Source organism: Contarinia nasturtii, unplaced genomic scaffold (genome assembly GCF_009176525.2).
Source record: "Contarinia nasturtii isolate CC-2019 unplaced genomic scaffold, AAFC_CNas_1.1 Cnas_scaffold_414, whole genome shotgun sequence".
Taxonomy (NCBI): Eukaryota; Metazoa; Arthropoda; class Insecta; order Diptera; family Cecidomyiidae; genus Contarinia; species Contarinia nasturtii.
In genome coordinates this window covers 3235399-3253463 of record NW_022197768.1, presented here as the reverse complement: position 1 = coordinate 3253463, position 18065 = coordinate 3235399, and the positions used below count along the sequence as shown (strand labels likewise).

The window sequence follows — 18065 nt, the reverse complement described above, 5'->3', positions numbered from 1 at the left end:
TCTCATGCACATTTCATTCTTTTCTCTTCTCTTTTTTTTCGTCATTTTCACTCTTTGGTCTCTTCACTATAATTTGATGGTGAATGAAGAATGAAGACAGAGCGATAGAATGGAATAAAAAAATCAACAACAACAACATTGATAAAGAACAAAAACGAGCAAAAATTTAAAACACACCGAAACATGGCCTGAAGTCATGTAGAAAAGAAGAACGATCACCATTCAACAGCCAACCGACTATTATTTCCTTTTTAGCCTCATCACATGCAAGTGGGTGCAAGTGGAAAACAATAGCTTAACACAGGAAAAATCCAGAAATAATACATAACAAGAAAACAGAGATGGAGAGAAACAGACTGAACAGAAGAAGAAGAATAATAAGAAGAACGAGAACATGTTTATATATTCGCTTATAAGTGAATGGGTAAACTTAGATAAATGACTGAAAATAGCATCTGGTGACTTACACAGCATTCATCGCTTAAGTTAAATTAAAGATTTGCTGTGTTGAGTGTTTTTCCCTTTATTTATGTCCGTTTCGAGTGATTTCTCAACTGTTTTATCGGTTGTTATAATGCCAAACGATGCGCGATCGAATATAATTTAACTTCACATAACGATGGCAACATCACATTGATACCAAGATTCGTTGCTCACCACCATCGCACATATATGCGAATAACTCATGCTCCATATTCGCTTAATAAGATGAAAAGTTCATAAAAGGGGAAATACATAAAAATCGATATAAACTTACTAATTGTTTTCTATGAAAACAGGATCTACTTAGTTAACATCAGTGAAGCAAAATATCAACATATTCCGTTGAAGTGTGTGCATGCGAACATCGTGAATGTGTGTATGTGAGGGGGATGGTGTATATTTGAAAATTCAATCTTGGTGAGTTCAACACTTAAATTACTCCAGGGTTAAATAACAAAAACGATGGTTAAATTTCAAACGCTTTCTCCCATCTTCAGTTGAAATTCTTCATACATACTAGTAATGACAGCTGCAACATCAAAATACTCTTTTGCATGACGCGGCAATGTTGCAAAACAAGATTTAAAAAATAGCGAACACACTTGATGGTATACTTGATTTCGTATTTAAATTGATTTGATGATTCTAAAACTAAAGTGGAATAAATTCACTTCATTAGCGTTTCACCGATTGTGTATGCGAAGAGAACACTTACATATCATAATCATCATCATCGTCGTCAACAACCACACTTGAAATTTTCAACCGAATGTTCATATCTTTATACTTAACATGTCTAAATAGATTGGAATCCATTTCGGCAACATTTTAACGCTTCACACATATTCGTTAGTGCGTATTTTAAAATGTATTCAGTTTTATTCCTTCAATTGAATAATTCACGTTAATTTATTCATAAAAGAATCAACTAACGGAATGATTGTCGAAACAAATTTATGGTGAACTTTCATTATTTCGAATCAGATACACATATGTATTGTACAGCGATACTTGAATGTGACAGCATTTACGCAACCCCTCGTGAACTGTATGGAAAAATTACATGTATACACTGCGCACCGCCGTTCAAAAATGGCTGATTCATTATAATAAGAATAAATTGTCTTAGATTTTCACTTGCAATGCCCAAGTCTCATTCAAAGTGATTTTGCACATTTAATACATGATTCATCGACAAAAAAAGCATGGAATTCGACTCATTGAAAGAGACACATTTTTTTATTTCTTTAGCACAATAAACAAAATAATAATAATAATGTAAATGTTAACCTATGGAATACGAAATGTCAAAAAATTATTGCCCGAAAAAAAATTACCGCTCATTTCGAGTATGTTTGGGTGGAATTTGGGTTCGAATTTTTGGTTTGAATAAAAATTGGTAGCAAAGATGTTTCAAGCTTCAATTAAATTCAATTATTGTACATTATGTGGTAGACACAACAAATTCAAGGTGACATTCATATGACTTTGATATCTATCAAAGGGTCCTGCACATTTACTCCTTTACCATACCATTCATTCAATGAACTTGATAGCTAAAAATCATCGTCTTTTGTTTTCAACCACTCAATTTGAATGGAAATCGGAAAATCCCTTTTTCTATTGCAAACCGTGCTTGATCAATCAAGAAACTAATAAATTTACCATAAATTTCTTTGAAATGTTTACCAAATTATTGAAATATAATTGGTATGTGAAAAAAGTGTATTCTTTTATCGTCAACATCCATTATCAAAAGAGAAAGCTTTCCACTTCAACGAAATATAAATGAGGTTCAATTATTATTGTGAAATTTTGACTTTAATTTGCACTGTATTTTCTTTTGAACTTGTCTGGCGCAATGAAACATATTGAAAACAGACGATATTTATCCTAAAGATAATTGCCACATTTCTTACATTTATGAATTATTCGCTTGACATCGTTTTTGCTTTAAGGCGATACACGATGTTTATATATATATGATGTAAAAAAAATCTAATACAATAAGTTGGATGTATGAATATGGAATAAAAGTCATCAAATGAATGTAGTGTGTGGCCTTAATCATGCGTGGAGCCTTTCGATGTGGCCGTTCTTTTCTATGTCCCTATTGTTTGCCAAAAATACATGAACACAGCAGCAAGGCGCTTAGATCAAATGACGTTGACTCAACTGGACAGCAATGCTGCTGTGCATTAAAATCCCATTCGAGATTTCGTTTTTTTTTCTCTCTATCGTAGGGGGAGACCCTACGTTTTGTGCGGGACAAGACGATGGATGGACACATTTATTTTGGATTAACATATACTGCCATTAAAGGGTGTGCATTTTTAGATAAAAGAGATAAAGAAACGAAATATGAATAAAAAGCGGTTGGGGAACTATACTCATTCCATCGACTATAATCCAAAAAATTCAAATTAGCATGCATTTCATTATTGTTTACAATGGAAAAATCTTATACATTTATTCATCAGTTACCAGTTGAATACACGACTCGCATTATTTTTCGCTGAAATATTTACCATGTCATTTGGACTATCGAAGCAGAAATCACAAAGTTATTTCGTAACAAAATAATCAACTTCATTGTAGTGAATATAGTAGTATATATTCAACAGAAAATGTGCAATGATAGAAATAGTCGAAGTGAAAAAACAAAAAATAATGGTCACGTTTTGATATAAACATTCATGTTTTTTTGTTCTTTTTCGCACCTTGCATCAACTCAAAATGGTATTTATGGCTTGGTATTTAATGGTTTGATGTTTTTTTTTAAATTCAAACGTGATAATCCATGGAATCACAATGAGTTTCGGGTATGGGGGTGTGAGCAAGTAAAGTACATTTTAAAAAAAATTTAAAATATAATATTGTAACTGGATTGATGTTTATGTTTGTTATTATTGCTTCCATCAACATCATCTTTGCCATTTAATCGCAAAAATTGCACAAAATACTGTTTTTTTATTATTATTTTTCACCAGTGAGCTGAAGCGATAGAAAAATAGAAAATAATGTAAATGGAAGCAACTTGAACAATGTAATAAATTCATTGAAGCAAAGAGTAAAAAAAAATGAGCGCGTTATTAAAAGGGAAATAGTGACCGATGATAATGATTTCGGCAAAAGAAGAAACAATGACTCTCTGTCTTTCATTCTTTTTCACGTTCGTTTGTTCGCTCTCTCTCTCTCTCTCTCTCTCTCTCCCTAGCACTGTCGAATATACCAAGTGGTCTTTTTATTCTCATTAACCTTATCGTTGTCGATGCGATAAAGGTGAATGAGCTTAAGCATAAAATAAAAACGGAAATGCTAAAATTGAAAAGGAAAACCATTGCAAAGTACATGAGCACAAAAGCACGTGTTATATTGAAATGGTTTAACATCAACAATGCGCTTTCTTTGTGCAGCTTCATAAAAGCCTGGCCAGTACAAACACTACCATTGCATGCAGCAACACCAGAAAAAAACCGACACACACACACTGTGAACTAAAAATGAATGGAATAATAAGCAGAACATATGCGCACACAAAAAAAAAACACATTATTTTCAATAGTATTTTATGCGAATGTTTTTCGGTATGGCTTTTAGTCGTTGCTTCAGCCCGTCTATGCTGGCGCTATATTGTTGTCGAGGCAATTATGATGAACTTTTTCACATTGGACTGTATCTCTCTTTTCTGCTTTTCCAATGTCTTTTTTTTTTTGTTCATCATAAACATCGTCATCATGAACATCGACTTTTTCTTCGCCTGCACGTTTTGGTTTGTTGTGTGCAATTTCTTGTAGCGAAGCATTTTCGTTGGAATGCTATGGGTTTTTTTAATGTGCACCAGCCATTTGGCTCAACAACAATATTTTTTCAATCGCATTGTCAGTGGGTTGTTGCTTTGCATTGAACATGTAAAATAACCTTCAACTACTAAGATTTGCTTTTTACGTCGTTGAGCGCACCCGAAAGAATACAGTCGATTTGTGTTGTGTTGCACTATTCTGCCATTTCTTATCCTGTGTATAAGTAGCATAAAAAAATGAAGCATTCTTCGGGACTTTATTGTTGTGTTGTTTGGTCCTTTTCACTTGCAGCTCCTGTTGAATTTGTCTGTGTTTTGTTGCTGTTATTGCCACGGTGCTTGATGAAGTTCTCGGACATGCTGCTTACATTCCCTTTCGATCTCATCCAAGATTTTTACAATTCTCACCCTCTCTCATTTTTGTGAAATAATGCAATGGCAAATTATCTTAGCACACTTTTGTTCTTGTTCACCAATCCGATTCCCAATACCCCGTCTACTATTTTTCGCTGGGGTTTGAATATGCCATTTGCAGTACACCATTTAACAGATGTTTATGTCTAAATATTAACTCCTGGCGCTGGTTGTTTGTTTATTTCCGCTTTTGTTTTTATTTTGCACAATATACAATATGCACGATGGAGAATACAAGCCGGTTTGGCTTTGTCATCTATAAAAGAAATAAATACCATCAGCGATTTTCAAATGTGTATTGGAAACGAATGCAAAATAAATAAGTAAATTGAGTCAACAGCAAAATTGTGATTCACATCAATGATGTGCATGTTTTCATTTTTCTACTTTGTTCGCCATTTGGTGGAAAATTCAAATCAATGCATTTGCATATGACACAAAATGATTTTGCAATAAGCGAATCACTCACGTTCCCAATTTCATGGTACAAATGATTATTACAATTTAAATTAAATTGAACATTCCATTTGAGTTGGTCACATTGTTCCAATTAACTTGAACTTAGAAACGTACGATGGAAATAAAGCAATATGCACGTGAATAGCTGTGCCACGCTTGAAATCAAAATTATGAAGTTGGATTATGGAAACGCACCTGCTCGATTTTTAAGTAGTTGAAATTGTTGTGAAATGTTGGCTTTTGTATTAATAATTATTAAACTTATAAGTTTTACTCATGGCAAAAGTTTCGAACATGAATCCAACCCATTTCGAAATCCATTCAATAGTTTTACAACGCGAACAAAGTGTTTTCGTGTACGCGCGGATTTTCTGCTTTCATTTGTGGTAAATTTTGCAAAGAATGTTGCTTGAATAAAGAGCGCGAATGAGAGAGCGAGCGCGAGATGCGAGAAAGAAAGAGAGTGAATGTGTGAGTTTAAATGTAAAATGAATGTGAAAATGATATACAACCACTTCATATAAATATAATATACATGAGTGCGAATAAAATATCGAAAGAAAGTACAACATCGACACGTGTGTGTGCATATAATATGGCATAAATTGAAACAATCTTCTATAAAACATACATGTGGGTGATTCAAATGATCCAGTGAATGCTGCACACTGTGGTAATTCCCATGTGAAACACAAGAGAAGAAGAAGAAAAGTTTCAAGGAAACGCAAAAAATAAGAATTGCGAGATCGTGTGTTTGTGTGTGTGTTTTATCATACATTGCAAGAGGAGATAAAGAGATGGCGAACAAGGGAACTTACAGTAATAATAGAGGGTGATTTGTATAATAGCATTAAAATGAAGAAATTTGTTGCTTCTTCAAAATGAAAAGCCCGCTTGCTTTTGTATGATGTCGGTTTATAATAAAACTTGGCGCTATTTCTTCAGCACTTTATATGTACTGTGTGTGTGTGTTGTATTGGTGTAACCGCTCGGATGTCGACTTCAGTCTGTTTCATTCTTTCTATTCACTGTATCAATACAAGTGGCGCTGAAGTCCTGAACACAATCGAGCACATTATATTACATTTGACTTTGCTATTCATTTCATGGCTTTATCAATTGAATTAGATCCATATTTATGGTGCCTTTTCAGAATGGTTTAAAATTTCCAAATAGAATCATATCATACATGGAATATCAAAGTTACAACACATATATGTATCGATGGAGAACAAGAACCAGAAAGAACGACAGTTTTGTTAGCACACAACCATTGCCGGTTTGCAATCAGTTTTTGTATTCTCTCTTTTCTCACTGTTGACTGCCAGTGAAAATAATAGAAGGAATAAGCAACAATGATAACGACCATATTCTTGGAATTTCTTTCGACTCTGTTTTCAGTAATGAAAAGATGTTCTAATAAACACAATTTTGTGCAAAAAGCACCATACACAACATACCATTCGAATCCATGCGTGCGATGTATGTCAGTTCAATTTGTGCTTAAGTAAAATTTGTGCATGTGTCAGATGGCTCAATTCTTAGCTCATTTTCTCTTTCAGGCGTCGTTCGCATCTTTTCCCTACCATTTTCGCCACCACCACTAAACCCCCCACATCTTCTTTTACATTCATCCTCCTCCGCATTTATCGTCAATGAACAGAGAAAACGAAAATAAAGAAAACAAAACACAAATATATATATATATTTGCGAACGAAATATGTTTTTCTACATACGCATCCATGCAATGGTTCACATCGAGAGCATTGAATCAAACTCTATATTTTATCCATGTGTAAATAGATTTAATCTAGACTGTTTTTGTGCATTCAGCTAGAGTGGGCTATACAAACACTAATAGACGACATTGCTTTGGCAAGTGTTGAAATTTCATAATAAGTTGACAAATTTCCGTCGCTCATATATAAACAGTAAGTGTGAGCGAGAGAGTAAGGAAAGAAAGTAGAGTAAGAGAATCAAGAATTGTGAGAGGATCGAGTAGTGAAACGAATGAAATTACTTCATTGTGAATAGTTGCTCATTCGGTAATTTTGAAAATTATGCGCACTCTCTCGCCCAATATATAATCCATGGATGTTGTGTGCAATATCAAAAGTGTGAATGCGTGGGGGCGTGCGCGCATTATGTGTGACAAAACCAAAATCAAATTTAATCAGAAAGTTACCGAAAGGGAAAATGGTTTTGTTATTGTTGCTGTCTCTCGGCCACTCGAAACGGTTTCTTTTCAATGCGAACATTTATTTAATTTAATCCGTTGCTCGAAAATGAGTGTCGGTTGATTGTGGCATAGACGATTTTTCATTCGCACTCGTAATTTTATTTAGCTCACTGGTTTAATCTCCGCTCGGTTCTCTCTTTTTTCAAATTTATTTTTACGCTTTCATTTTGTTATTCATGAAGGTGTTTTTGTTGGTGTCATTTCATACCCTCTCTATCTATGACGAGACGAGAATTGTGGTCAAATGAACATGACACCTTATGATATCGAATGTCAACGAAACATACATACAGGGCTACTACTCTCGACAATAAGTAACAAATAAATTAATTTTGGGTTTGTCTTCGATACCCCGAAGACCGTTTGTTCAATGTACCAAACACAACAAACTCAATGTATCTCGGTGAAATACAGTTTTTGGACGAAAAAAAGCAATATTTACCATCGATACACAACATATGCGTTAAATTTGTCATACATTAGTGTTCTTTACATAAAATGGCATAACAGTTTGATTCTATTATGTGTGATATGTTCGAAACGATAGTTTGCAAAATTACTCTTTTGCCATTGCAAGAGCTGCAAGGGCTGTGCAATAGTGTTGATAGCAAAGCATTAGCATATAGCACTTTCAAATTTGTCGTCGCAGACTTAAAGCCTATACGAAAAACAATTTTTTTTCTTGTTTGCGCTTTGGTTGTTGTTCGTCTTGAGCATGTCTTTTCCACCAAATAAACACCGAGGCGTAGAAAGCGAAAAAAAAGTTTGAAATTCGTTGTGTGTTGTAGAGCGCCGATGTTGAAGTGTGTTAAATGTGCATATTTGTAAAATTACTTTGGCAAAAAAGATAGAGATTGGGCGAAATAATTTGCCAAAAGACAGTGTCGGCATTATTATCAAGATTCTAAACAATTTGAAAGACTTGATAGGCATGCATTCATAATAGGCAAACGTATTAACCACATATTTCATGTTTCATGTATTCACACGATTCACCAAAATATTACAAATTATATACTTTACTACCGTCGCTAACGGTAACATTGATAAATCGTATTTTGTAAACTGTACGTATCTTTGTGCAACTTTGAACTATGAACAATAAATTTTAAGCGAAACCGTACAACAAAACATACAACGCTATACATGATACAGCACACATATACTTACTCAACGTCAGCATCGAGGGGGTTTGATATGCAATAAAAAAAACGAAACAAGAAACGAAGCAAAAAACTTTGGAGCCACACGGCCCGATATTCTCAACGCGCACAGATCTCTGACCTGGATGATGGCATAAGATTAAGTATGCATAAATTACACATGACGAGTTTGTATTCATTTGAGTGAATGATGCTTCTTTACCGCTTTTTCCTTATATAACATATCTCATCCATTCGCTCTGCTTGCAACATTTCAGTTGTCGATCTCTTCTTCTCGTTCTGTATCTATGTGTGTGCGTGTGTGTCTCTCTCGTTCCTTTTTTTGTAGTAATGCAAAAACCTAATTTCCTGCTTCAATAAACTCATTTCCTGTTATTTCGATAATTTTGCTCGAATGTTCTTCGTCGCAATTCAACAATGCGCACTTTAGCAAATGTAACTGCAAAATAAAATGTACGGGCATTGATAGAGTAACATACTCGTCAAATGTCAATGTATCATATCCATATGATATGCTCCTACCATTCACAATGTATAACATTATTGCTGACAATTTTTTTTTTTTTTTCATTTTCAAGTGTCGTTGTTGTTTCCACTCCCTTTCGATCTGATATGATTCAAGCGATGAAGAAAATTTTTCATCTCAATTTTCTCACTTGGAAAAAGTACAGCTCTTTACTCCGTCAAACGCACATGTGAAATGATGTTCACTAGTTAGTGAACTAAGTCGAGACAACCGGCAAAATGGCGACATTTTATGTCGAAATTTCTATAACAAGTAATATGTCGTCTATAGCATTGTATATGGCAGAGATCTCCGTGTGCAAACCTCTATATCTCCACCTCATCTTTCACCATCGTCCCCGCTCCTTCTCTCGCCCCTCTGGTTCTCACTTCATATCTATCATTGTGCGCGCGCTATCGTACATTCGCTTCACCTCTTCGTCTAAATAACTATTTGCTTGGCAGCTGTGAAAGAAAGAAAATGTAATCATAATATGTGTAATTTAGCTTCGGAAGAAGTAAAGTTCTTTGAAACTTTGTTCGAATGACGACAGCATTCGTGTTCATTCATATAATGCAATTATATCTATGTAACGTATTTCGAATTGTTGTCTGTGAGTCCTGAGGCTGAAACACACACACACTTACACAGGCTTTGCGTCAAGAGAAAGAAGAGCAAAGAAACATTTAAAATTATATTGTTAAAACTACAAGACGTTTTATTCAAGAAATATGCTACATCGTATGTAATGTATGAACTAACGTATACGAATCATACGATCTAAAAGTTACAAGGCACAAGCTTTTATCTTTGAACGCATACGCCACGCCGACTGTAGGATCCAGCTCTATTTTTACACTGCAAAATAATGAAACAAAAAAGAAACAACAGAGAATGTATATGTACGTTATAGAAAAAAACAATTTTCATATATTTTACAATATGATTCGCGCTATACAGCACGAATATATTGTAGCCATTATACACTTTATCATGGCGACGCACATAATAAAATCTCAAGAAATGTAATATGATTCGTACCTGTTTGTCGTCGTCGTCGCCACCGCTTTTATATCTCAGATATCTTTTAGTTTATTTGTAGCCATTCTCTGGCATAAGCAATAAGTAAGTCACCGACACATAAAGAGATATAGAGATGTCTCATCAATTCTTGATGATGAAAACGAAAGAAATGCACAAAGTTTTCGAGGCGGTGGCGGCGGTGTTTTGTATCATTGTAATGTGAAACTAATAATAAATTACGTAAGTTTCTTTTTTTTTCGTTCATCTTCTCTTCATATCACACACACACATACATACTTACTCCATCCCTTAATATAGATGTACGGCTCGTTCGTCTCGCTCTACCTTAATCTTACCACAACTTCATAATTTATGATTTATGTTTGTTTCGTTCGTTTCGCGTTACTTTTGCTTTTTTTAGCGATCTGTTTATATATATATATATATAATTTTTTGCTGGTTTTCAAATTTTCCATGTTCTGTTGCTCATTTTACTCGATTTGAGAGTGTGTATCTCATTTGAAATCCTTCACGATTATGTCACACTCGCTACAATATTTTCTTTTGTTCTATCTTTCACAATATTTCCCTTTCAACGTTCCATTCGCTGTTGCCGCAATCGCGTTCATAACTTTTTACATTTCCACAGTGTCTGTAATTCACTTGATTCACGCACGCCAGCTATTTGCTTTATTCACCGTACACAGTGTACCTTGAAACTTTGACATTCTTTAAAATTTTCGATATTATACATTCTCTTTTTTTTCACCCTTCAATCGCAATATTTCGACACACTTCAAAGTGTCGAAATTAGGTTGTTCATCACACTTGAAAGCAAAAAAGTGCCATTGAAGAATGTGGCAAAATTGACATGGTGGCCGACGTCGAACAATGACAAATTTTCGTGATTAAATTCAGTGGCTTACATTGTAACTATAATCCGCATATTTGATGGTTGGCATGAAAAATGAGTAGTGATTTTTATATACGCTCTGTTTCGCGCTCGTTCGTCCGCTCTCTATCCTTTTGCTTGGATAAATTTTACGATAATATTTCAGCTCGATAAATATGAAAATTCCTAGGTGAAACGCTGTTTCATTATTATGAATGGGGCCTTTGCCTCATCGGATATTTGATCCAAGCAACTACTCGCTCTCTTTGTACAGCAGAATCAATGGATTCGTTTGTTTTTCTAGCGCTATTCCAAGCAAGGTATTTCAGTTATCAATAATAAATGAACTTATCAAAGCGAAAATACGAAGAGTTTCCACTTACTTATGATTATGATACAATTATAAGACGCAAAGTTACATTAACACTCACCATTCATGATAATTGATGAGAAAAAGTAATTATTTTCATGGCTTCTGCTCAGTTCTACATCTTCACATGATTTCGTTGATTTGAATTCAATGGAAACAAACAAATAAAATCGAGAGAAACCATACTACTTTGTAAATAGAAGCAGCTTTTGATCGGATCGCCTTTCATTAGTACTATAATACATAATGGCTATGAATCAAAAACGAAAATTCTTTCAACCTTTGGTCTTTTCATGCATTTTTCTATCCACTTCTTTACATATAGAACACTGCACTTGCTTATGACATTGCACCATCCACAATGAATTGAAACTGGAAAATTTTACTTCGATTATTCAACTGGTTTGGATTTTCAACGACAAATGCCCACCTTCCACCATGTCTGGAGTGGAATAACTGTTGCATGGCCCATTCAAACGTTGACTAATTATTATTGAATGAAAATTACTAATTAATATTTTTACCTTGTTGTTTTTGTTACCTCTTTCTCTTTCTCCCGCTCTCTCTCTCTTTCTCTCTCCTTTATGTGCAGTACTATCGAATTAAGGTTCAGTGTACAATTTGCGAAACTAAATTGGTTACATACACAATTACCTGGTGTATTTATGGTTTACTTTGTGTTTGCTTTTCGCTAGACTTCTGCAGTTGATGCAAAACCAACAGTGAGCACGGTTTCTTTTCTTTTGCTCTTCACTTCCCTTTCTCTCAATTCTCAATTCCATTCCTCCCGATTCCCAATCTAATTTAATCGAATTTCATTACAAATCGAAAATTCAGTTATTTCTTCTCTCATTTCTCATTGCAATCATACAAGAGCAATTTCGTTGATTCACTCTCTCTCCTCTTCTCTTTTTCGATTCTCTTGTATTCGCTACACTATTTGCTTGTAAGTATTTTCTTTCGTTCTTATAAGGTTTCCTTGTTCGCTCTTTAATCATCTCAGTTTATTTTAGTCCTATTGGTTCCAACCCAATGAATAGTTCAATTTAATTTGAAGTAGAAGAATTCGATTGAAAATTCAATGATATATTAAATAAGAACGAGAGAGACAGCGAAAGAGCCGATCCCTAATTATTAGCTGGCGGCGAACCAGATGAAATTTTTAAAAAGGCGAGAGAGAAAGGAAGAATAAAAGAAGAAAATACATTGAGGGAAAACGATGTGGAAAGGATTGTAAAGATGAAACATTTAACAGCGCAGTGCAAATTACTGTATACGAAATCACTTTGATGTCACACAAATTCCTCTTGCACAAATCGACATAAAATGCGAATGAAAGGAAGTGAAAGCGAAACGAAAAATGAAATATAAGGGACATTGGAAGCGGCGAAAATACGATCTCCCTTCAACAGTTTCAGAGAGAGATACGCAAAACAAAGGCTGTATAAAAAAATGTATTCGGTATGCTTGGGTCAGGCTGAGAAGAGTGCCTTTCATTTTCACTTTATGTACGCAGCAGGGTGAATTTGACACTCCCTCATGTACTAACACACTCTCTGTCTATCCTCTCTTTTACCATAAATAGATAACACATTCATGTTGACGCATATTTTTCTTTTTAATGAAAACGAGAAGGGTTTCGTTCGGGCCGATTTTTTTTTTGTGTCACACGATAACAATAAATCTCAGTTTATTGCTGTTAAATCGATTAGAATATTATGATTCATATGGCCGAAATTCCAGTGACCAATTTCAGTGTCTTGTTTGAGGTATGCAGATTTTAGGGTACGTGTCAGCGTTTGATCGGAGTGGGAGTGAGAAGGGATGCTAAATACGCATGAATTATTTATAAAGCCTTTAAAACTAAACCGTTATGCCATTGAATTACCACGATAAAAGTTTAGTAGAAGAATTCAACAGGCTTCGAAGCGTAATGGCCATTCGTTTAATGAATGAATATCCACATTGTTTTCGACATTTTCCAAAATCATTATATACATTAAACATTTATTTATGCAACAAATCCTAAACTTGAACGTTCACTTTCTTTACATTTTAATCAACGTCGACCTAACACGTTTTCTTCCTATTTATTTCAGGTTGTGCTTTTGTTAAATTTAGTTCTCATCAAGAAGCTCAAGCAGCCATTACGAGTTTACACGGAAGTCAAACTATGCCGGTAAGTAAAATACGGAAAAAAGAAAAGGGAAAAAATGATATAATTTATTCCCTTCATTTTCTTCTTATGCTAAGAAAAATTCATAATCATCATCATAATCAACATCATCTTTGAACTCTAGCGTGCTTTTTCCGATGAAATTTTACATTTAATTACATTTTCCATTCAACCTTAATCAAAGAGATTCCGTCAAATCAAGTGGTAGATTTGATTGCACGACCGCTTTTCTGCCATTTGTGCACTGTGATTTTTCGTCGAACTGTTTTTTTTTCAATGCATTTATGAATTTGAGTGATTTGATGCTGATCTGTGTTTCAGCCTATCGCCAAATACTGTATCAAAAGTGGAAAATAAATGTGGAACGAAACATTGAATACAATTCAACATTTTAATATATATACACACACAGCATTATCAGAATTTAAACATGCAATTACTATTTGCTGCTTTTCCATTTAATTTTCCGATGAAATTTCGTCAACAAAATTACCATACTAAATGTTTGAATTTTATAATCAAAATTCAATGTTGAAAATTGTGCGATGTTTGTATATAGGCGCAGCCGATTTTGTGTTCCAATCGGATGACTCACTATGGCAAACGCGTTGAGCGATGTATAGATTATTCGAAAGGCACAACAATTGACAGACACAATATGAAAATGAAACCTAAATATAATGGAGAGAAGAAAAAAGTCGTTAGCCGAAACGAAAAAAAAAACAGAAACCCGAAATAGTATGAGGAGCTAATATTTCTTGATTCATGTAATCGTACATTAAAAGTGCGGCAATTACTAAAATTCCGTACAGTATTTCAATGCGATTTTGGTGAGCGTTTTCAGTATTTCTCGTTCTCAATTTTTGATTCCCTCTTGGTTTGCGTTCTAATTTGCATAATTACTAGACAGTTATTCAAGAAAGAAAGAAATAAAGAACGAAGGAAAAAGGAGAAAGAGAAAAGAAGAAGGGACCACAATGGTGAACACAGAGAAAAAAGCTGAAGAGCAACAGTAACAATACCAACAACTTCATGCTATGCACAGACTCACACACACACACGCGCGCGAGCACAAAATTCATTTAAATCCCATCAAAAAATGTTCCTCTTCTCTCTGTTATCCTCATCATTTGCTACGTAAAAATTCGGCTACTTTTGTTGGTTTTTGCCGTTTTTTGTTCGCTTTTTTATTCGTTGTCGTCTTTTCTTTTTCGCTCTCATCGCACTCGCTCGAATACACATTTATAGATGTGTATTGTATTGTGTGAGGCATTTCAATGAATTAACATACATTTTCATCATCTTTGAAATCAAAATAAATTCCAACATTCTCGATTCTCATTTTCTATTGCATAAATTGACGGAGGAGTTTATTATAGCCCGTCAATGTTCACAGCCATTCACCACATTTTTTGGCATCTTCATTTTCATTCGGATAAATTCACCACAAAAATCAACATGAGCGTGCTGTGCAATTTGTTGTGCGGCAACGCGATAAAACGAACGACAAGAGAAAATTGATCGATTTTTAACGTCATTAGTTTGTTACTTGAATTTTCTTTCAAAAACCAAATCATTATAATTTACTATTGATTTACAATTCGAATTTTGAGGCGTGCAATCGTGCGTAATTAAAATAAGCAAATATATAATAATATATGAAAACGACGCAAAAAACACATTAATCTGACTGTAGAAGTGTAAACAATGTTTGGTTAAATTTTGCATTAATTATAGATTTTCGTATTAATTCCGCTTTTAAATGAATCAAATTCCCCAAATGTATCATCATGATTTTTGTATGTTTCAAATAGAAGTGAAAGAAAAAAAATTCGTTGTATGTATATAATGCGCTCGCATAAAACTCACATGTAAAGTGAATGTGATGAAGCCGAATTTCATTTTATAATTAAAAATTGCTTACTTTTCACTTTAGACCACTAAAATATTGAAAAGTCGACGAGCGAAGCCATACGATATCGTCTCAGCGGTAATGAACGAGATGCGATATGGCACAAAAAGTATATATATCCCGAAACTTTCATAAATGCTATTTAAAATCATCTTAAGTGAACATGAACGAAAATGGGAAGAGAAAAGGCGACAATAGTAGAGAATCAAAAGGGGGAAGGGAAACACCATCAACGAAAATAGCCCTCATCTAATATTAATTAAAGAAGCCAAAAGTGCAGAAGCAATATAAAAATAAAGAAAAAAGCACCCACACACACACACAAAAAATAAAAAAGGGGAAATCTGGACGATGATCTGAATCTCGGATGATGAGTTTTGGTATGAAAGCGCTTATGGCTGGGATATAACCTAACAAATTTGTTAAACCGAATCAATTTTTTCGATGCAGAACGGCAACGCCATCAAAAAATAATATGATAAAAAAGTTTACACTTTAATTACATTTATTTCGACATGTTTTATTCGTTCATTTTACGTACTCTTGTGTATACACGTCATGATTTTCGAGTTTTTCGAAAAGTTTCAAACATTTTTCCCGTTTTACATCACTTTTGCACCCAGTCAAACAAATCGCAGCCAACAGCAGCAAACATACGAATGAGAGAAAAAAAAATATGCAAAAAGAAACCCGGAGAAACTTCAAGTTTAAATGACCTATAATAGATGAAAATTACATAAATTTTGATGAGTACAAAGCTAATAGCTCTTTCGTTTCGTATATTACCATAGAAAAGTGAGTGTGACTCTTTGCCAAAACCACACTGTGAGATACGAAAAAGATTTATATAACTTTCTGTACGATGATGATGCTCTCTGATGCCATTCATTTTCCTTTCGCAACCGACAATCACTTTAGCCAGTATATCAAATTATAAAACAACTTCGAGTATTAACAAGCTTCACAACCGAACGCAATACTTGTACAAAACTGGCCTGAAAAAAATCCATGACATAACCGAATTTAGAATATACGGAATTGTATGGCCGACGAACTACTGCGCTCATCATTTTCCATCATCAACAACAACAGCAACCCCGTTTAAAATTTACAATTTTCGGATTTTTGATTCTATAAACAAAAAACTTTGGTCCGCTTTCTCGAAGGATAGATTTAATTCTTCTCGTTCGTCCAAAAATTTAAATGCATCCAATGTGATGAAAAACTTTTCACTCGCTCTCATTACGCCAAACGAAATTAATGAAAATAATATGAGTGCATAAGTCGTTTCTCGTTGGTGTTTTCGTTTTTCCTGCATACATCATATACGAATTTAACATCCAATCACTCAAAATTCTTTTTAAACAACTATAAAATAAGTAAAACACTCTGGTTATGTAAAAGTTCTTATAGCTGACATGATTTATCGAATAAATGAAGTGATTAACATGCATCAAGGAAATGTAAATGGTGAAAATTCCAATTTCGATTAGATTTTTATCCGGAACTAGTGCCTTTAAAATCGCATAAATTTACCAAAACCCAACGAAAAGTTTTGAAAATCACCGCAAGCAAGTTTACATTCGATTTAGAAATTGATCAATTGGAATCACTCACGTTTTCAACACTCAACCGATTTGCAATATAATGTTAACGCAAAGTTTGTGAGATTAGTTGTGTAAAACTTGAAAACTTTTTGACATAAAAAAATGAGAGCATTGAGTATCAATTTTACGAAATATAATTTCGGAAATAAATCTGTATTTTGCTGAGTATATTCATTATACTAAGTGTATTTATTAAATATGGATGTTTCAGATAATCATCTTGTAGTTATAGCTCAATCCGTTCATTAGATTTCGATTAATGAGAAATTCTTACATTTTTGTTGTGTAATTTGAGCATAAGAATGATCGATTGATTGGCAAATCATATAACGTAATGAGAAACGCATCGACGCTCAAATCATCTTATTAAATCCGAGAATAGTTTGTATCCAATGTCAGCGAGCGCTTTCCATCGAGCACACCTTGAAAATTTAATAGGTCGACGTTTTTCTATATTGTTATTTATTTATTTGCCGGCCCGGTGCTGGTCTGTTCGGCAGTCGATTTCATCACTTTATGTATTAATTAATCAATGAAATTTCACTTTATTTTTGATCCCCATTTTCATTGTCACTTTTTCCGAGCATCGTTAACATCGTCGTCGTCGTCGTCGTCGCCGTCGTCATCAACAAGAAATATGCACACTCTCTCTTCCTATTTTCTTTTTCCAAATTCTATTTACCTTCATCAAATATAATTTTGTTATTTACTTTTTGCCTCTCAGTCCCCATATCGAATGCGCTTGAATAAATGGATGACTTTATTTTCACAAACTCTGTGAAAATCCAAAGCCTACATTTGCGAAAACCTTTTTCTACATAATTATATTAATTGGATGTTTGAAAGATGAGGGATACCAGAGTGAAGTGACGTTTTACGCTTTTGCTAAAAGTGAAACAAAAAAAAAAAACGACGACGAAACAACACAAAAATACACATTGAATTGTTTACTTTTTATTGCTATTGTTGGTGTGGTTGGTTGTGTGATTTTTGTTTTTGCCATATTTTGACCACCGTCG

General features: G+C 34.1%; 1 protein-coding gene across 5 annotated transcripts in view; it reads left to right on the top strand.

Moving 5' to 3' along the window:
* The window catches only part of LOC116338785 (CUGBP Elav-like family member 4), a 124235-nt gene that overhangs the window by 78143 nt on the left and 28027 nt on the right, over positions 1-18065 (top strand). For all 5 annotated transcript variants that reach the window (XM_031764251.1, XM_031764249.1, XM_031764250.1 and 2 more), the window contains one exon: positions 13451-13530. In XM_031764251.1, the coding sequence (XP_031620111.1) occupies positions 13451-13530 (80 nt within the window). The remainder of the gene's footprint in view (positions 1-13450; positions 13531-18065) is intronic.